This window comes from Uloborus diversus, chromosome 3, assembly GCF_026930045.1.
Source record: "Uloborus diversus isolate 005 chromosome 3, Udiv.v.3.1, whole genome shotgun sequence".
NCBI classification, from domain to species: domain Eukaryota; kingdom Metazoa; phylum Arthropoda; class Arachnida; order Araneae; family Uloboridae; genus Uloborus; species Uloborus diversus.
In genome coordinates, this window is record NC_072733.1 from 99,140,820 (window position 1) to 99,163,632 (window position 22,813).

Consider the following 22,813-nt stretch of genomic DNA (forward strand, 5'->3'; position numbering starts at 1 on the left):
CCGTGGGCAGGTCAAAGGCAGTAACTGCATTTTTTTTTCTTTTTTTTTTTTCTTTTTTTTTTTTTTTTTTTTTTGCATTTTGTCATCTATTGTACGTTAGCTTTGTTGTACAAACTAACTTATTTGGTTTCCGCTGAAAAAAATATATAACTCCAACATTTTCTTCTTGTTAGTACTACTGAATCCAACACACATTTCTTCAAATATCTCGAAAACTCATTTCTGCAGATACTGCCGCTTACCTGCCCACGGCAGTACACACGAGAGACATACAGGTCTGAAGCTCATTCATTGTGAGCTTTTTTTTTTTTTTTTTTGTAATACCCAACTCAGAATCAAAAAATCTTGGAGCGAACAACTAATCACCCCCTCTCCCCCCCCCTTAGGGTAGGAATTTTCCCCTCAAATTTATAGGGGAATTACTTCAGGCTATACCCTTTCTAATAAAAAAAGAATATTCAAAATCGGACTATTCTGTAAAAAGTTATGTGTGGTCATACATTAAAAAAAAATATTTATATATATACGTGTCGACTTGAGAACCTCCTCCGTTTTTTCGTCGGTTAAAAATAGTATGTCACCATCACTAAACTTCGCCCTATTTTTTCATACAAATCCTGAATATAAAAAATGTTTGACGACTGGCACTGAAAACTAACCCTAATCACAAGTACCAGAGATTGAGAAGTCTACACTACCGTGTGCAGGTAAAGGGCTATAACTGCAATTTTATCTTTTTTTTTTTTTTTGCATTTTGTCATCATTGTTTGTACGTTAGCTTTGTTGTACAAACTAACTTATTTGTTTTCCGCTAAAAAAAATATAATTCCAACATTTCCCAGTTGATAGTACTGAATCCAGCGCACAATTCTTCAAATATCTCGAAAACTCATTTCTGCAGATACTGTCGTTTACCTGCTCAAGACAGTACACACGAGAGACATACAAGTCTGCATCTCATTCATCGTGAGGTTTTTTTTTTTTTTTTTTTTCTTATACCCAATTCAGCATCAAAAAATTCTTAGAGTGAACTACTAATCGCCCCCCTTTCCCCACCCTTAGGGTAGGATTTTTTCCCTCAAATTTATATAGGAACAACTTCAGGCTATACCCTTTCCAATAAAAAAAAGAATATTCTAAATCGGACTATTCTGTAAAAAGTTATGTGTGGTCATATATAAAAAAATCTGTGAGTGAACAACAAATCTCCCCCTTTTCCCACCCTTAGGGTAGGAATTTTTTCTCCAAATTTATATGAGACCAACTTCAGGGTATAACCTTTCCAATAAAGAAAGAATTATCAAAATCGGACTATTTTGTAAAAAGTTATGTGTGGTCATACATTAAAAATCTGTGAGTGAACAACAAATCAACCCCCTTTTTCCACCCTTAGGGTAGGATTTTGTTTTCAAAATTTTTATGGGACCACCTTCGGGGTATACCCTTTCCAATAAAAAAAGAATTATCAAAATCAGACTGTTCTGTAAAAAGTTATGCGTGGTCATACATTAAAAAAAATATATATACGTGTCGAATTGAGAACCTCCTCCGTTTTTTCGTCGGTTAAAAATAAAGACATTGTGGACTTTCTGAGTAACAGAAATCTTTCTTTCTGCTAAAGGCAAAAAAGGTCCCTGCAGAGTCGAAATTAAGAATATGTTAAGCAATTTATTGTAGATGCCGAGCATTATATTAAATCACTAAAATCAAGCGATGGAAAATTAGTTATAGTATGTCCTCGAAAAACTGGATTTTTAAGTTTCCTAATTTCCCTATTGAAAAGTGTGCTGGGAACATATGAAAAGTATGTAGGTGCCCGAATTCCAGTTCTAAACTGCGTAATGACTTATAAGCTTACTCGGGATCACCTTGAAACTTTTTTCAGTGCGATCAGGTTGTGAGGGGGATTCAACAATAATCGTCGGACAATTTCGAAGTGCGAAAAAAAGATTATTCATTCATACGGAAATTAAGGAGTTCAGTTCTTTAAATTGCGCTGATTTTGACAACCTTCAAATGCTAAGATTAAATTTGAAGCGTAACAAAAATGCTTTGAAAGAAAGCCTTTTCTTCCGATTCCTTTGACGACGATTTGGAAAATTCAGAAATCATCTCAATTAACATGACGCAGTATATTAATGATGTTTCTGACTACGCTGGATTTTTTTTTGAACTGCGACGACTGCAACGCAGTCTTAACTACAATAAACCAAAAAATAGGCATAATAAAATTTAAGAATTTTGAGACACATTCAAGTATGATAAGTTATTGCAAGATTGCAACCATTGAAATATGTACAATTGTGAAGAACAACTGAGCGAGAATGTGAAAAAGTTTTGGGAGTAAAACACAAAAATATAATGTTACTCATGAAGCCAAAAGAGTTATGAGAAAAATTTCTAATTCCGTTTTTCTAAGTTTAAATAAGCATATGTTGGAAACAGAAGCAGCAGATTTTCTCGTTAACAAGTTTATAAAATTGATCGTTACTAAATATTGAAGCGTTAGAATGTATCGCGCAGTCAATTCAAACAATGAAAATAATTCACAAAGACCAATAAGTAGGAAAGTGACAAAATTAATATTGTTAAGGGACAATAATCACTAGTTTTCTTCACCCTCGAGTTTAAATTGTCAAAATCATCATATCCTGTAGGACGAAAAAAAAAAAGAAAAGAAAAATTGGGGAGAGGGAGGAAGTCAAATGACCATTTATGTAGTTTATAATTGCAGATGAATTTATTTTCTCAGTGCTTTAAAAAAAAAAAAAAAACACTGAAGTTGCTTAAAAATCAGGAACAAACCAAAGCTATTTGTTTGGCTAATAGAGTGTTGGTGCGAAACGCATGCGAATCTTAGAATATTATTTAATAGAGTTAATTGATATTCGATACTATTTACATTTGTATTTCTAATTGGTTTATGGTTTTAGATAGGGTTTTATGTTAAATTGTTGCACTGACTTCAAAAGTTGTGGGAAAAAGCACGCATTGAAACCATTTATCTGTATTTAAAAAATTTGATTGAAATATAAGAAAATTTATAAGGTCAATTTTTGTTTAAGATTTTTGAAGACGTCTATTTCTACTCAGTATTTAAAGCACTTGAAAAAAAGTTTAAATAGCTTGTGCGCCTGCTTCAAAAGTTATGATTGGGAAAATATCTAATGGACCATTCCATGAAAAAGCTGTCATTTTGTTCCGCATTTCATTAAGAAGTAATAACTTAAAAAGTAACAAAGGACATTTTTTTGCAAAAGTACAACGGATACATTTGCGATTTCTTAATGAAAAAAAAAATGTTACCTTTTTTAATTATTACTTTTAGTGAAAAATATGAGGTGTTACGTGAGGGACAGAGTGTTCCCTTTTTCTTTAATAATGCGTTAAGTGGTTTAATTTAACCCATGCTTAAAGGGGAGTTTAACCCATGCTTAACCCATGGGGTTTGACCCATGCTTAAAGCATTTGGCCCATGGGTTAAATGCTTTAATTTCCCCTAATTGTGCAAATGATCGCGGCGCAAAGTGATTCTCTTCGATAGGGGAAACAGTTTCTTGTGAGAGGTGTCCCTTGATCACGTGATGTCCAACGGGGGATGTTGACGCGCGCTCTGAGGAGAAAAGTGGGGAGAAGGCACATCTATTTCATTTTAAGATCTATGTTCCGAAGAGGTTGCACAAAAACTGTATGGTAAGTACGAAGACTTTTCTAATTTATTAAAACTTTAACTGGTAATATTTCTTGAACTACTCTTATATGTTACAAATCACCCACTTGCAATATTACGTACAGTTCCGAATTTAAAGATTGAAATAAAATTAAACAAACCCACACAGTTCCAAATAAATAGATTTCAAATTTTGAAACTCTATATTGATATTCTCGGTATGCCTTTTAACATTAATAATGTTTTAAAAGTTACCTGAGTTAAAAATAATTTAAAAAGTCACTCATAAATTATGACAAGATACGTTTGAATTCAATTTTGTTTCTTCGGGGCCATTCATTAATTACGTAAGGACAATTTTGGCAGTATTTTTGACCTTCCCTTCCCCCTATGTAAGGGAATGTAAGATTCCCCCCCCCCCTCCTACGTAAGATTCTTTTTTTTCTTCACAATAATAAAATAACAAATATTACATCACTGGGATCGTTCTTAAATTAACTATCATTATTATTTTTTAAAACCTTTTTGAGTAAAGAAATGTTTACTGTAAGGAATCTAGACCGAATGTTTTTTCGACAAATAATTTTTGTATATGATGCGATATTAATTAAAAATAAGACATGCAAAACACAGAGCGATTCTTTTATTATATTTTACACGTTTCATTCTTTGAAACACAAAACAGCTCATCCTATAATACATACTTTTACCTTCCTGAAGCAAATGAAATATAATATTTGCCAAACCACTTGACCGCGGATTTCTAATATAAAATATCGGCTTGGAAAATATTAGTAAGAATGGATCTAACCCCCCCCCCTCCAAGCAAGGGTATGTAGAGAATTTTCCACCCCCTCCCCGTCAGGACACTTACTAAATTAATGAATTGGATGTTAAACATATGAATGAGTGTATTGTACAAAGTTTATGATACTCTTTAAAGTTTATTATACACACAAACAATATTTGATTAATTTAAAATATACGCAGTAGTTGGAGCTCCGACCATCGGGAGCGGATTCGGTATCCGACCTATAGATTTGCGCTTGGTCGGGTCTGTAACATCTGCCTAAAATATATATACAGCACACACACACACACCAAAGATGGTAACGACTGTTTCAAATGTCCTATTTTTGATTCGATGACCGAAACAAAATTGTTGATGAAAGTTTCATTCAATTGGAAGAAAAAATTACAAAAAGTTCGCCGTAACATTGCACTTGGATGATTTGTAATGACATACGAGCAGTTCAAGAAATATTAACAGTTACAAGTTTTAATAAAAAAGAAAATTCTTCGCACTTACCATGCAGTTTTTGTGCACTTCCTTCAGAAACCTCATTCGGCAACAAATATTGTTTAAATTCATTAAATGAAGACATTTAGATAGCGACATCCACTTGGTACTCGCGACCAACGTTGGGTAAGCCTAACGTGGAGGTATAGAAGATTCTCCCTAAACAAAATCACGTGACAGAATCGAACCAATGAAAATGTTTTTGAGTCCTTCTTTTAAAGAATACTTTTATATTTCGCTCATCAAAGGAGTGTTTCCGAATTTCACGCGAATAAAGAAAAGTTTTAGTCTTGGTTTTTTCGTAAAGCGTCTTTTTTCGATAAAGCTAGCACTCAGAAAGAATGAATGCACCCGCAATAGATTTCACTCTTTTTAAGAGTTATTTTTTCGCTCTTTTGAATTAAGAGTGTACAGTTAAAGTAAAACCCCCTATTAATAGCGAAATCTTTTTTAAAAAAATAAATAAATAAAATTAAAAAAAAAAAAATACTGACTTGAGCCGAAGTTACCTTTACCATACCACATTATTAAAAAGTACCTACACTAAACTTTAAATCTACTATTAAGGTAATCGGATGCCTTACTTTTCCAAAATCGTAGTTGAAATTCAAAAACTAATGTTTTTTTTTCTCTCTCTCTTTTATTGCGAACCAATTTCAGTTAAATTATGGTTTCAATTTCAGAATATTTTTGCAGCTTATGACGTTAAAAAACTATTTTTGCTCATCACTTACAGTATATACGTTAGATTTTGATTGTTTTAAAAATATTAAGTTATTTTAGCCATGTTAGTTATTTTCTATTACAAAGTAGATTTTGTTTGTTAAATATTAGTTTTAATTGCTTTTGTTTTCTTTGTTTCATTTCTTTAATTTGACATGGAAAATTTTGTTTTCCTTATTGACTTGACAATAAACAGGTCGCAATAATAAATGTTCATCTTGAATAAAAAAATACTCTTAAGGACAATATTTCATTACACAGTAAAACCTGTAAAGTTGACCACCCTTGTAAGTTGACTACCTGTCTATGTTGACCGCTTTTGTCAGGAACGGAATTAATTCTATCTCATATAATGAAGGAAAAACTCTGTAACTTGACCACCCCTCTATCTTGACCACCTGTCTATCTTGACCACTAATGTACGCTAAATTTGGTTTGGAGTATTGTAAAAAAACCCTTTGTAAGTTGAACACTTGGTTTATTTTTTTAAACTTTCTTCAGCAAATTATTTTATTTTATTATTTATTTATTTATTATTATTATTATTATTTCTTTCTTTCTTTTTTTTTTTTTTTTTGATAGCTTTCCAAAAATGTTTTTAATGCTTTGATGACAGACTAGCATTTTACTAACTAAACAGCAGCATAAAGCTTATGCTGCTCTTTATTCTTCAAACTTGTTTTTCATTTGTTGTTCTATTTGAGATAGCTTTTTGTACTCTGTTCAGTGAAAATAGGTGTCAGTAGAAAAGTTCAAAGTATTTTCTCTCAGTGGCAATATGTTGTGGCAACACAGGAATTGAGCTAAAAAGAACAGGCCCGGATCTATACATTTTAAGCCCCCCCCCCCCCCCCGCAACAAAATATGTCGAGCTCCTTCCTAGTGGCCAGCAGTATCTATTTGTAAAGTGAATAAGTCTTAGTGCTAGTTTTTTTAAATTTTTTCTTCAATTTCTAGGGCCGTTAGCCCCTTTAAGCTTGCGGTCCCCTCGCACTGCGGGTGCGCAGAGCTGGTCCTGCTAATGAGTAAAGTTACATGTTTCTGGTGCAAGGAATTAAGAGATATGACATTTTAATTTTTCCTTTATTAACTGGGAGAGTCGCGCTTATTGCTCTTTGTGCTATAAGTTGTACAAAAACGGCTTGAAAAAAAAAGTTAGTTGAACTTGAGATTAATAAAAAACATGAAATATTACATTAAAATTAATTGAAAATGAAGAAAGCCAGAGAAAATTAGCCGGCACATATGGAATTTCTAAAACTAGTGTCTAATATAGTTAAAAACAAGGAAAAAATAACAAAATTATTTGAATGGTATTTTTAATTATTGTTTCACTTTCAATAATGCTAAACAATGAAAGTGAGTTGAACAGAAAGAATAAGGGTGAATTACTCAAAAAATGAATACATGGTGCAAGAAATGACAAAAAATAAAACAAATCATTACCGCCCTTTATAAGATGACCACCTGTCTAAGTTGACCACCAAAGTACTGCACCGCGAATGGTCAACTTACACAGGTTTCACTGTAATAAGTAAATTCGTAAAACAGCGTAGCAACTTGATGGGGAAAAGACTGTTCTAAATATGTACCATGAAGTAGTTTAGTTCTATTGATTTAAAATTAGTTCCAACAAAACAAGGGATTAACTGTCCCCAGTCTCCTCAAATTTACTGTCTGTGTAGATAACTTGATTGTATTATAAATGTCTTGATACATTAGTTAAATATTTTGTGAAAGTGTGAAATTAATTCTTTGATGAGACATTAAATTATCTGCTTAACAAGCATGCAGGATAAGAGTTAAATGAAAGAAAAATTTACAAAAAAAGGTTTTTATTATGATAATTATGCATTATTTAGAAGAAAATGATTCACAGTTTACTGAGTTGTTGATAGAAACTGATATTAATTTATTGCTTTTCTTGGGATAATGCTTTAAACATTCTGTCTTCACGAACAGTTTTTCCTTCTTCTTCACTATGTTGAAAAAGTTTTTGAAGTCAAGAACTGCTTAATCTTTTTTTCGGTCTTTTTTCTCTGGAACTTTATATAAATTATCGTTGATGGCGTAGAATCGAGGAGAATCAGCACAGTTGACTTTATACCACCATTGGCATGAAAACTTTTCTTGACTAAAAATAGTTCCATTAGGGCATAGAAAACTGTTCTGAACACCGCCTGACTGACACAAATGCATGACCTAAATTAAAATAAAGTATCATAAAACGAGATCAAAAATAGGCAACAAAATACCATTATCAATCAGAGAAATCTTTATATAGAATTGGTGAAATTATAGGAAATCTGATACTGAACTTTCTTTCTCTATTCTAAATTGTTAAAAGTATTTTATTTATATTGTTTTCGTCAATTTCACGGTGAAAAACAAAATTCCATACGGATCATTCCACGTTAAATCACCTAAATTAAATAATCGGCCGTGCCGTCATGTCTCCGATTTTGTCCATTATTTTTTTACAAATAGATATCTATGAGAAAAGCCCAAATTATTTTTTTTAGATGTTTTGAATGAAAATTATACTTTGGAAATTTTTTTCAAAAATTCGATTTTTGATCATTTTTCGGAGTCATCGTTTTGTCATGAATTCAGAAGATCTCTCTATTTTTTTATTTTTCAACCAATTAAGCTGAATTTGGTATCAATATGAAGCTAATATTTTTCTCTTTCAGTGTGAACGATAGAAAGTATTCTATGAACAGTTGAGTGTTGCTACTCTTTATCTAAAGTCCGTTTTTATGTTTTTTCAATTGGGAGATTAAATAAGTCATATCTCCGGAGTACCTACTACGATTTGCATTAAATTTTTTTTTTGAAGTATATTTAAATCATTCTCTTGCTATATAGAAAGAAGTAGAAGGGTGTTATTTGTTGTTTTGAAATAAAAAAATAAAGTTTTTGGACTTTTTTTTAACCTAAAAAGGGATTTACAGTATTAGAAAACTTGTATTTTCTGCAAAACAAACTTTATTTTTTTATTTAAAAACAACAAAAAACACCCTTGTAATTTTTTCAACAGAGCAAGAAAATGATTTAAATATGCTACAAAAAAAATTTTGATGCAGATCGTAGTAGGTACTCCGGAGATATGACTTATTTAATCTCCCAATTGAAAAAATATAAAAACTGATTTTAGATAAAGAGTGGCAACACCCAGCTATTCATAGAATACTTTCTGCCATTCACACTGAAAGAAAAAGTATTAGCTTGAAATTGATATAATTCAGCTTAATTAATTGAAAAATAAAGAAATTATAGAGATTTTTCTAAATTCATGCCAAAACGGTGACTCCGGAAAATGATCAAAAATCGAATTTTTGAAAAAATTCTCCAAAGCGTAATTTTCATTAAAAAAAAATAATAATAATTTGGGCTTTTCTCATAGATAGCTATTCGTAAAAAAATAATGGACAAAATCGGAGACATGATGGCACATGGCATTAGGCGATTTGACGTGAAATGACCCATACGTGTTTTGGCAGGGATGAGCAACTTCCCCAAATATTACGAACGCTACCTCCTAGAACGAGACCTTCCAACCAAAAAGAGAAAAATAGCCCTAAAAACACCCCTCAAAAATTTCAACGTTGCAGTTTTTGCTAAGACTATCTTCCCTACCCCTCTAGAGGGCTCTCCTGCAATTCTGCATTTATTTACTATTGCAAAACCTTGTTAACTGAAACTCGCTAAAGAGTATTTAGTTATTATTTCTGTACTGCAGTTTGACGCTTATTTTATTTTTAAAGATTTTAGCAGAAGTTCCTCAAAGTATTAAAGTAACATCATGCTAGTCATTAACCCAGTACCAGATTTTTTTTTACGCAGTGCGAGACGCAGATTAAAAAACCCAAAAATAGTATGCCAGAAAATAAAAAAACTAGCATTAGGTTAGTTGTAGCACTTATTTTATAAATCACTAAGGATTGCTTAAGAAATAAAATGCTAAACATAAAAATTACGAGGGAAATGTGGAGCAAAAAAGCTTCAAAATAAAATAAAAAACTGAGGCGTAGGTCCCTGCTGGATCAAGTGCTTTTGACTTCTCGGCCGCTAAAGACTCCAGCATAGAGTTAGGTTTCCGTTTTTGGTTTTACTTTTTCTTCCTGTTTCATCCTAAACTGAATTTTTCAATTTTGAATTCGGCTGAATCATGCAAAAAGTGAAAAAAAAAATCTTTCCAATACAGCAATAGTCTGCAGACCTCTTCAAGAATCTGCGACGGGCGTCGTGCTACTTCTGCTACCGGTGTCATTAATAACTGGAAGCTTATTTTCCTACATTACAAATCACGAAACTGATAATTGGCTGGAAGGAAATCGTTCTTCGAATCGTTCTTTTGTCACTAAACTTGACATTATTGTCCAATTTTTACACCTGTTAGGAAAAACTGCTGGTACGGTACGTTTAATTTTATGAGTTAATTTGAAAATTCGTAAATGAATTTTCAAATGGTCTTATCTAGCGATCATGACGTGCTTCAGTCTCTCATCCTCGAAGGGGGTTCAGAGGTTTTAGCCCCTTCCAAGTCCAGATGGAATCATAAAAAGTCATGACCCGCTTGATCAGACCAAAGGGAAGGCCTAAAACTGCGTTTTTTGGCCTTTAATTTTGGGTTTTAATTAGGAATAATTTTGGAATCATATAAACAAAATGGTTGAAAATTACTCCTTTCAAAATACTGCTGCTGCAATTCTTTTTCTTTTTCCAGAAGACTTGTCCACAACCTGAGGAGCAAACCTCTTTTTCTGCTTCCAAAAAGTAATATTTGTAGCAGTTTTCGTTATTCAATGTTTTTCCTTAATTTGAACATAATTAGGTTGCTGTATGTTTTTTTAATCTTTAGCAAATTTAAAGTGATTTTGTAGCTTGATAGATATAGAGAGAGAAAGCACTGAGAACAGAAAGGGCACTATTTTATTCTCTTCTAGAATTTTTATAAAGTCGGCATATAGTGAAAATAAAAAGTTTTGTAAAACTTCACAAATATGAAATTAAAGAAAAAAAAGAATGTACATAAGTTTGGGAAAGGGAAGGCTGTTGAAATATCACTGATTTTGCCTCCCACTTCACGTATCAGAGCTCCTGAAAATATCATGAGTGCGTCACCGATGAGCCGCGTTCACAACTTACTTTTCGACCCGGTAAATCCCCGCTCAGGCTCAGCAAAAAATCTGATATAGAAAAATTCCCCGTTTCCATGTAAAAAGAGGTTATATTGTACCAGAGAAAGCGGTTTTTACCCAGCATCCTTAGCGGCTAGTAGACGAACTTGTTTCGCGTAATGCATTCTGGGTAAAAACACCGCTTTCACTTCAGAAGCTAGCAGGAGTAGAAAGATTCCACAAAAAATCCGCTAATAACCGGAATGCGGTGAAAAGCAGGTTTTTTCCGGGGTCGTACAGTGTCCTATAACTGTAGGGGCGTTACCTTATGTGTGTGCAATCGGGGTTGGAAACCAAGAGCATGGCCCTTGGGGGGAAGAGAAAGGTTCGAAATCGGAGTTGTATAAGTTTTATATATTTCATAGGGGAGGAGGTCAGGGGGCTGAACTGACAAAAAGGCTTCTGGCCTTGGCTATCAGCGGACCAGTGAGCATTATTCAAGATTGCTATGAAGAAAGGTCCCTGTTTTATACATGGGTAGTTTATGTAGAATTCTTAATATTAGATCATTTTCTTTTTTTCCTTTTAAAACATGAATTTAAAATTTTACCAACAAATCAAAACTATTATTACGAACAGTACGGTTGTAAAGCAACACACCTGATTATAGTGGAAATGAAATGCAAAGAAATTTTCTTGGTGTTCACTAAAGGGCATTCTGCTTTTCAAGTTAAGTGATTTGAAAGTTATTTTGATATAGAAATGAATTAAAGCAGCTGCTTATCCAGACGGCAGAGGACGCATGCAGATTTGGGGATAGTACCCCTCAGAAATTCAGAAACTTTACTCTTTTGACCTTAGAAAACGGCTAAAACTAGCCATTTGAATGTAATCATACCCCTCTCCGATTTTTTTTTCTGGCCACGTTAATGTATGCAAGCAAACTGTATGTTACTTCTGAAAATCTCTATTGCGATACCGAAGGCTTTAAATTAATTGCACTTTTTTACTAACAGATGGCGTTAATAAACAAGTTTTGAAACTACTGCACCATTTTCACGACTTTCAAAATTTAGATTCACTTTGGATTTCATTCTTTTATCCATTCTTTTTCGAGTACAGAAAATTTCGGGAATGGGGTGGGGATGGAACTAGTTTCTTCATTTATCATTCTCACACACACACAAACACCAATTTAATTTCATAATTGAGTAAAATTATTGAAGAAAGATTTGTTTCTGTCGAAAGTTGTTTTTTTTTTATTCTCTATTCTATACAAACAATAACTCAAGTAGTAATGCAAAGAGCCAAGTTGTGTAAGAGCCAAGGTTAAAAATTTGGAAATAACCAGGGTGGTCATTCCAAACTATTCTCGTTTCGACTTCGAGATTTCCCGTCACGTGATCGATGTTGTCGAAAAAATCTCGCAACGTTGAATTCTGAACAGCTCGCAGCTGTCTCTCGAAGAGGCGCCGATTTTTTCGATTAGTTTGGTCGGCCAGGAGGTACACGTGACTTCTTCCAACCAATGTCATTTCAGCGCAGCTAGTTTTGTTTTGTTTAATCCTTGCACGGAAAAGCGCGAACTTTGACGACTGGCACGCTAATGGCTACTCTTCAAAGAATACGTTTTACGTTACAAAGAATCACACCGAAATAATTTTAGATTTTCTTGAAGCAAACCCAGATGTTCTTAAAAATTAATTCTCCGAGAATTTTACAAAATAGTACACAAAGGAAAAATGGCCGAGTGCTCCGGTGCAAAAAGCTTAGTCGAATGGCAAAAAGTAAGTCATATTTTTTGCATATTTCAATATTAGTGTCTAAAACAAAAATCGAAGAGGTGAAAACAGCCAATACATAAATATGATAAAAATTAACCATAAATTTTGTTGATGTACCCTATAACACCATCTATATTAGTAAGAACGTCTTATATGAAATATATTTTTCCCAAGAAACTATAATCGAAATAATAATAATAATAACTTAAAAAAAATAATGATACTAAAAAAAAAAATCTTAACCCTCATAAATGCAGACGAAAAAATACAAATAGTTCGTAATCGTGGACTGAATATTATGTTGTTGCCGTGTCTAATGAAGTGCAGAGTGCGAAAGGTTTAGAGGCATTCAAAAGTCTTGATGAAAAAATCTGCTAATTCAAATTGAATAAATAAACACTAAAATGCAGGGGGGGGGGTGTTAGGGCATGGCGCTGACTGCGCCATTGAAATTTTTAAAGGGGGTTGAGGGGTATTTTTTTATTTGGGGGCTCTTGCTTTTGGAGGGGGGAGTCTTCCGGATATTTGGGGGGAGGAGCACCTCTTCAAAATGTAAAAGGTTTGTTGTGCTAATTGAGCTTTTGGGGATGGGAGCAGACATAACAGAATATATAATCTTCCATATTAGGATTAGTAATGTAAAAACCAACCCTCCTCCCGCTCCCAGTTGCAATTATAACAACAATCTGAGTTTCAAAGACATGTTCCAGATTTTTTTTCTTTTCTCCTTTAAAATTATAATTTAATAAACATATACTAAATAAAAAGTATTACTTCTTCAATATTCCTGTTTTCAAATTCCATTTTTTCTAGGTATTGTTTTCCAGAGATATCATCAAAACAGTACTTTTCTAGATTTTTTTTTTTTTTTTCAAAACAAGCAACTTGTACCTATGATTACACAATTCCATCTTTATTTTCAAGATTAAAAAGTCAAAACAGTAATCTTGGTTACAAGAGCAGTTTAAAATAAATAAATACTCTGCTTCTGTAAATGTATATTGAAAAATATTCGTAAAAGGAATAAATTTTTCAATCATTATTTCTCTTCAGCTGATAAAGAACTTTAAAGTTCAACTCAAAGGAAAGATCCTAAATTGAAGAAGAAAAGAAAAAAGGAGCATTTTGAAGCATTCTCTTTTCCTTGAAATGCATCATTATATAGCAGCCAATTTACAAATGCTCACAGTATAATCGAATACAGTATTTGTATAATATTGCTAATTTTGATGTCGGCGAAATGGAAAATCAAACTTTAGAAACAATTCCCCAGAAATTACCAGTATTTGTACTGTTTTGTAATTAGTAAATCAATATCAAATTTCAATAAAGAAAAATAAATTTTCTTACAAATTGAATTCAATTGAAATTGAATATTGACAGTAGGTAATAAATAAAGAATTTAGGAAAAAAAAGGGGGAGGAGGATTTTATATTAAAAGAAGACAAAAAAAAAAAAAAAAAATTACCTACGTCAGTGGCGTACCCAGCATGGGTGACACCCGGGGCGATAATTTGTGATGTCACCCCCCCCCCCCTAAACGCAAAAAAAAGGGATTGTATATTCCGTGTAAGTTTGAAATTCATACAACTTTCAGAAACAACTAGTACTTTTGTGAAAAAACTAAATTTTAAGTGGGATAATGTACAAAAGAAAAATAAAATTTATAAATGCTTTTTACATAAAATTTCCCCTAGACGCATTTGTGCAGGCCGTCGAGCGGTCAAAAAAATAAGAGGGAGTAGGAAATTCCTAGCCCCTTAATTATTTCAAATGCATTATATCTTGAAAATTTGGAGTGCCCCCGATTCCCCCCCCCCCCCCCCACACTCTTACCTTAGTTCCTAAATGATGGGTTTGGTTACTGGAATCAATGGAAGTTATCAACCATAGCCTAATGCATTTTCATTCATAAACATTTTTTACATTGAAAAAGGAGCTCTTAACACGTGTCTTCCGAAACACGTGTCTGCAATTTAATTCGGATGTTTGTGGATTATAATGTTGTTATTAGTTGAATTAAGCATTTTAAGCTTTGAAAACTTGTTGTAAAGCGAAAAATTTTGCATATATACTTCTTTTATGTTTGCAGTTATAACCCCCCCCCCCCTGCACCATTTTTGGGGTTGGCCACATCCTAATTCGTTTTCCTCGTGCCAATACCTATCAGAAAAACCAACTGCCGTAATTTTATCACAAAAATTCCACGGACAACCACTTTTTCACCCCCCCTTCACTATGTTCAAGGTTCCTAACATTCTAATTTATTTTCTGCTTGCCAATACATTTCAGAAAAACTAACTCCCGTTTTTGTGTCACAAAAGTTTAACGGAAAACCACTTGCCTCCAGCGCGGTTTTAACCCCCTTCCCTCCCCTTCACAATGTTCAAGGTTTGTAACATTCTAATTTGTTTTCTGCTTGCCAATACCTTTCAAAAAAACTAACTCCCATTTTTGTGTCACAAAACTTTAACGGAAAACCACTTGCCCCCCCCCCCCAGTGCAGTTTCTCCCCACCCTTGCCCCCCTGCACCATCTCCAAGTTTGGCAACATCCAAATTCGTTTTCCTCGAGCCAATACCTTTCAGAAAGACAAACTCCCAAATTGTATCACAAAAATCGCTCAATCTCACCTACTTTAGAGCAGTCGAGATTTCGCTCCGCAAATAAGCGCCCGAAAAGTCACTTTTCCCCTTCTTTTGGCGATTGGAATTGCTACTTGCGAGAATTTCCTTTCGAGACCGCTTTTTTCCCTATAGCGCCATCTAGTGAGCCGATCAGAACTAATCTCGCAAGGTGAATTTCGAGTTTGGAATAAGCACCCAGTGAAAATGGTAGAATAAACTTTCATCAGTGTTTTGTGTTTTATTTAAAACTTTAAAAAGTCCATACTTGCATCCCTGTACCTTTGCCTCTTCCGATTTTTTTCTGAGCGACCAAAAGCACTCTTATTTCACATAATCAGGCGTGCCCATCTCTGGGGAGTCATGGTGCAGACTGCGCCATTGAAATTTTTAGGGGGAATTCCTCCTATTATATACAGGGTTGTTAAAGAATAACTTGAGGTGCTGGTGTTCAGGGCACTCTCTAGTAAGTAAAGTATGGGACACGAAACCGTGCCAAATTTCATGGGCGTACATAGCAGACCATAGGATTTCGATTTTTGCAAAATAGCAAACGTCTTCTTCAGGGAAAATTTTGGCGTTGAAGAGGTGTATTACAGAGAAGATCGGATGATTAAATGCCCAAACTGAAAAAATTTGCATCAATTTTCGTTGCAACAGTTAGTTTTTATTAATTTACGAACAAAGTTCTAGTAATTGATGTGCTTGGCATTTAACCCTTCGTTATTCTCTGTAAAATAGTCTCTCATAGCCAAATTTCCCTTTACTGGCGACTTTTAGTGCTATTTTTAATTCTGGAAATCGAAATTTCGTGATTTGCTATGTACGCTCATTCTATTTAGCAAATTTTCGTCGAATACTTCACTCGTTAGAGTGCTCTGAATAAGACCCAAGCTATTTTATAACCAGATCCACCTTGTATACATATCTAATTGTTATAGTTCTTTTTAAAAATATTTTATTCGCACTTACTTGGCAAGAAGTTTCTAGATCAGCGTAATATCCATTGTGATCCTGCTGAGAACAAGAAAATGTCGTCTTTGGTATGGTATGCAATGTAGGGTAATCAGTTCCAGCTTCTCCTGGTATTTCATCACCATCTGTATCGGGTGGGAGTTCTGCTACGGCTAGTTTGGCTGGTTTGAAGGAAGATTGCTTTCGACTAGATGAGGTGCCCTGAAATCATATTGAAATTTTTCTGATATAATGTTATGATTAAGAGGTTTTAAGGAATGTATCTCATAATTTCGTTTCAAAAATAAAAAAATTCTTTCACTATGATACCTTTTCATCATCATCATCAGCATATAAATATATATATATATATATATATATATATATATATATATATATATATATATATATATATATATATATATATATATATATATATATATATATATATATATATATCAGGGGTAAATTTTTCAGTTCCGGAAAGCCACTGAGAAAGGATTAAACCCTGAGTCATGACCACTTTTATGTGAAAATGAAATTTATTTTTTCAAACAGCAGTACCGGACAATGCTCTAGTGCGTTACGATACTAAAAATCAGGTCCGGAATGACATTCCGGGGTCACTTTTCTGTAAAAGTAAATTCCCCTTTCTGATAAAATTGATGACAACTCAGGATTCAATAATTTCTTATTGGCGTTCCGGTACTGGAAAATTCACGACTTCAAACCCCCCCACTAAAAAGGATCTCAAAAATTTCTCTAGAAAGTGCCGCTTTCTTGAGAAATTCTGCAGAAATCTGAAGATATTTTTAAGATTTTGTTTTGCCTCAAAAATATCTCAAGAATTTTTTGAAACATTTTAGAGTCATTCACAGCTTGCTAAATTTGTCTCAAGAATTTCTACACAAATTTAAAAACAATTTGGCGCTAAAGTAAAATCTGAAAAAAATCTGCAGATACCATTAACATCGAACGAACAACGATTTTTGCGATTTTCTTTTTCGAAATTTTAAAGCTTTTTTTTTTTTTTGAAAATTCATTTTATAAATGTTGTGCGAAGGTCCTTTGATGCTCGAGAATTCAGAGGGGGATTCCTCTCATTCCTATAGTGAGGGGAAGATTGTCGATTATCCCCCCCCCCACCATTGAAAAAGGTTTTTCTTATTCAAATTCAGTTTTCGTCGGATCTAAAGTGATTTTGGCACCAAGGTCCTTTGATCAGGAGGAGCTCATATTGGTGTTTTTGCTCCCTGTAGGGGGTCGACCTCCATGGGGGGGGGGCCTTATAAAAATTCAGCTTACATCGGATCTTTGCTAAATTTGAACAGAGGTCGTTCAATGCTCAGAAATTTACGAAAGGAGAATCTCGACTGTGGGCGGGGGGGGACCCTTAATGAGGGGGGGCGACCCCCCTCATTGGGCTGTTTTCTTTGTACAATATCTGTTTTCGTCCGATCTTTCACAAATTTGACACAGAAATCCTTTGATCAGTAGGAACTCGCATAGGTGGGTTTTCGCCCATATGGGGGGGGGCGGGGGGGTCGCCCCCCCATGGAGTTTTTTTTAATACTAATTCACAGTTTGCATCGGATCATTACTAAATATGAAACAGGCTCTTAATGCTCAGGAGTTTACATGAGGGGTTTTCACCCCTTTGCGCGGGGGGGGATAGACCCTCCAGGGCGTTTCGCCAGAAAGTCTGTGAAACGGAATGTTTACACTTTTTTTTTTTACAATGACTGAAATTTTGAGATTCTAAAAAAAAGTAAGAAATCCAAAGTCATGTAAAATTAAATATTGAGTCATAAAATAGCTCTTTGGGAAATTTTACACTTTTATTTTTCTTTTATTAAATGTTGATGTCGAATGGAGTTTTTCGATGTTAAAGAAAGTATTGTGAACATAGGTGTCCTTTAGATTTTAAGAATATAATCTGTGATAGTACAATGCTTACTTTTTAAATTAAAATTATACAAATTGAACACATATTTCTACATTTTTATCCATAAAAACAAGATACGATTGACATAAAAGAACCAATCTATAAATGAAATTAACTTTTGATTGCGCAATAACTTTCCTGTCCTACTGCAAAATCTAGAGTCCAGCAAAATCTAAGCAATTCACGACAATGAAAATTAATACAACACTAGTTCATATTCTGATAGTTTGTCCGAAAATGCTGCATTTTTTTTTTCTTAATTCGTTGTTGTTTTTTTTTTTATTTAATGATTTATGAATCACTTTTTTTCATATTTTTTTTGCTCCAAACTAATCAGTTTCGGGCTTGAAGTGAAGAGAACTTGCTTCCAGCTTTACCGGCGACCGGCGATTTGTTTACCTGCTTGTATGCCTCTTCCATGCTTTTCGCTTCCGCTCATTCAATTTTTTTTCGCTATTATTATAATTTTAAGCTTTATTTTGTCTTTAAACTGCTTTTGCTCATATTAATTGAGCTACAGGTTTTTTTTCTACAGGGTTTTTGTTGTCATGTGATTTCTTTACTATCGTATATCGCCAAATCGCTGGGCTTGTTAACGTAAAACACGTGCTTATAATTGCTAGTTAATTCTTTAGATATTTTAAATTTTCAGCTTCGTTATTTCTTTGTTTTTGTTTAAAGCAAATTGAGTCTTTGATGTCCCTACTGTGCTTTAATTTTCATATTAATGTGAGGAAAAAAAATCACACTTTTGTTCATGTGCAGCTTTTATTGCGTGTTTTGGTAGTTGAAACATTGTTCGTTTTATTTGATATGTTCGGGTTTTTTCTTTTTACTTTTATTATGATTATTTTTATTTATAACGTTATTTGCACGAAATTGAAACTACAGTTGACTGTGAGTAACTTAATGCATAGAAGTAACCTAAAGAAAAACGAATTTCACATAAGACTCAAATATCAAATGTATATTTAAAAATAAATTGAGCAATGTGCAAGTAGACAAGCATGGAAAGATAGACGCATGTTACTTACACATTTATTATCAGGTCAGTCCCCCTTGCCAGAAACCTACTGCATACGTCTTTCATTTTTTGTCAATAAGTATAAAAAATAGCTTAAATTAGAGACGTACTGAGTACTCGGTAACTACTCGGTACTCGACTTACTCAGACAATTTGCCAAGTACTCGGTACTCGGCCAAATTTTGATCAGGTACTCGGCCAATACCGAGTAGTTGTAAAAAATTGAATATTGTTCAAAGCGGATTTTACAATTAATAAAAAAGTGCAAGCATATAATATACTGCAGTCATTTAAAATTCAAATTTACAAGTAAAATTCAAATTTTGAGAATAATGAAGTTTGTTATGCTTCAATGGAGTAAATCTTATATTTTAAAGCCCCAAAGTTGATAAAACTTATTTATTAAAAATGGAGCAAAAAGGTAAGTGCAGAAAATATGAAATGTTAATATTATTAAATGGATTTTTGCCACTTCGAAAATTATTTATAAGAAGTATAAAAATACCTTTTCTTAAAAAATGAAACTACGTCAAAAGCACAAATGTGCAGGAACACTGCAAACACGTGTTTTGGCATTACAAGGAATGCTTTTTTTAATTCACAAAATGTGAGCTTACGGATTTAAAGACATCCGACAAATATCCGATTTTTTTTACATTCATTATCTCGCATTTTATGCACTGAAAAAGATGTTCCTTGTAATACAGAAACACGTGTCTCGGTGGCTTGTGGCTTAATTCGGCAGGTGGGCCAGCTGTTATCAGGGGCACCCCGATGGAAGTCATTGTGGCCTCCCAAAATATTCTTTATTTGGCAAATTTGGAGTCCATATAGCTGTTAAGGCCCAGAGTATCCTCTAATTATATTTAAGTACGTGTGGATGCCAATTTTTTATCATTTGGTAAAGTTCGGAGTTTCATTTTGTAAATTGACAACTTAACCACTCTCCTCCTAAAAGTTTTAGTTTGGGTTGCCTCTGACAATTGTATAAAAGTTTTCACAAATAAAGGAAAACATAAATTGAAGAGAACTAAGGTGAGTATGCCAAATAATACGGCAATGAAGACCAATGAGACCCCCCCCCCCTTTTTCCCATGCAGGATAGCAAAAATTAGATTGTGACTGGGATCATGCAGCAGCATTAACTTTCACTCTAAAATGCTTCGTTTATATCAAATTACGAAACTGGTAACTAATTTTTCTAGAAACACGCAATTTACTTAATTACCAATATGTTGTTTTTATAAGAAAATTAAATTACTTTTGATTGAGTAATAATTTAGGTTTGCTCAGTGCTAGAATACTCTAGCGTAGTAGAGGCATGACAATAAGCCCAACACGACTAAGATTTATTACTTTAACCAAATATCTAGCTTGAAAGAAAATTGAAAAAGTCACACTCAATGAAGACTATTTTAGGAACAGCTTTTAATTAAAAAAAATAGTCTTAACTCTTATTATACTATCCCGACACTGAAAACCAACTGAACCTAAATTCAAAATGAAACTTAAAAAATGGCAAACGCCTTTTCGAAAATAAAATCTCCATTCAGAAATTTCGAAAATGCGCTCTTGGTTCCATAAAGATAAATAAACAAATTAAAATAGGCATCCCATGCAATGAAATGAGTGGGAACCCAAAATATTGTAAACACCAATACCTGATAGTAACAGCCGTTTAAGATTAAAGAAAAGGAAAAAAATGGATTAAATCAAAAGAGAGAGAGAGAAAGAGAAATCGATGAGAGAACTTTTCCTTTCCCTGTGGGGTGGGCTCTGAAATTTCTGCCCTTTGCCTCACTGAAACATTGTATAAGCGACACGAGACGAGACACATTCTTCCCACTGCTTTTACTATTGCTATTAGATGAAGATATTTTTCGAAGAGGCAGGAAGGGAGCCGGCCCATACACATCGTTCGGGGTGACGTCGCTTGCCGTTTTCGTAATGCTCGTAGTTGGTTAAGTTGTGGGCCGTTATTGAAATGGTCTGAAGGATCATTCTTAAAGCGCTGTCGCTAGTCACCAGAAAAATAACACTTTTTTCTTATATTAGCGATTAGCAGAGTGCTAAAATTTAAAATCAGTTTCATGCCTGATTTTATTTAAAACTGAAACACAAAAAGACATTTTTATATAATCTAACTATGCACAATTTTTCCGAGTGGGCTCGGCCCATAGTGACGAGTCGCCACTGACGTGTCTGCAGTGCTCTTGCACATTTGTGCTTTTAACGTTGTTTCATTTGCTTTAAAAAATTATTTAAGTGTGCCGGACTAGAAGTATAGGTTGATATGCTTTGTTTAAATTCCAACTTGATTAATCCTACCTTGTTGTGAAACTTTTCGAGACTGCCCCAAATTTTTTAATGAATAGATTGATTTCAGATATTTACCCTTTTATAAATTCGCAAACCTCCGCCTTGTAACATCATGGAAGATCGTCTCAGATAAATTTTTAACTTCCATTCCTCAAAACTTACGTAATAGTGTACTCCCCCCCCCCCCCGTTCCTTACTGTAATGTCTTCAAATTCAGGCCCGAATTAACGTACCTGCCATGTGGGGAAGGGGGGGGGGCACGCCTCTAAAACGGCAGTGGCCATTAGTGCCATAGCATATTCTGGTGGACAGTTAGGGGGCCCAAAAGTTACAAATCCAGGCATGATCAAAGGTGTCCTATTCAGTCAACTCTCGATAACACGAAGCCTTACAACTCGAATATTTCTTTATCTCGAGGATTTCACTCAGTCCTAAAATAATTTAGTTTTTTCAATACAAAGTTCTCTTATATCTCGAATAAACTCCTTTTAAGTTGTGTGGAAAGTTCTACGAAAGCTTTGTTTTGTCTAATGCGTTAAATTGCATTTAAAATAAGAAAAAAAACAAGATTTTCTAATCAGCTTGTGTGAGGGGATAATTATTTTATATTAGTGCTCCTAAAATGCACACAGTGCTTATGAAATCACTATATTCCTAGATTTTGCACAATTGTGGCAAGTACCGTGTGCAGCAGAGTCAAAAAACTTACCCTAATGTTGACTAAACGGTGGCCGAATTTGGAAATGCCAGGAATTCGGGAATGGGGTTTAACAACAGTATTTTCACCCTTCTCAATGTGTTTCTGAGAGTCTGCCAAGTTATCCAGTTCTGAGACTCTACTGTATCTCTTTTACATACGATTGCTTCTACTTTATGCTTAAAAAGGTAAAAATATATTGCTAAAAAATGTTAAAATTTTAATTCTGATTCTACATTCATAATATCTTATTTATGCACTTTTTCAAAGCACGAAAAGAGTTGATTTTCAAAAATTTCACATTAGCCAAGAACTTATTCTTACAGTAAGAAAAGAACTTATTCACATCAAGCATCACGCTGAAAATTCAAAAATATCTGCAGGAATGAAAAACAATATGCAGTTGAAAGATGAAAATAAATGACAATCCCATTAGCTTTTTTTCCAATCATATATCCATGACAGCAAAAATGGAATTGTTTGCATTACTTTACCGTTTTTGAAGATAATGCTTAGTATAGATATTAATTAAATATTATCAGGCAATGCACATATCTACAGCAAATGTATGTGCGCACAACATGTGCCTCTGTAATATCTATGCATATTCATTACAGGGTCAAGAATGAAAATACACCATTAACACTTAC

The 22,813-nt window shown here is 33.8% G+C and overlaps 1 protein-coding gene across 1 annotated transcript in view; it reads right to left on the reverse strand.

The window, feature by feature from the left end:
• Positions 1-7,511: 7,511 nt before the first annotated feature.
• The window catches only part of LOC129218097 (uncharacterized), a 60,433-nt gene continuing 45,131 nt past the window's right edge, over positions 7,512-22,813 (reverse strand). The window contains exons 5-6 of the mRNA XM_054852293.1: positions 16,197-16,400; positions 7,512-7,895 (exon numbers count right to left, since the gene is read on the reverse strand). Of these exons, the coding sequence (XP_054708268.1) occupies positions 7,707-7,895; positions 16,197-16,400 (393 nt within the window). The 3' untranslated portion in view covers positions 7,512-7,706. The remainder of the gene's footprint in view (positions 7,896-16,196; positions 16,401-22,813) is intronic.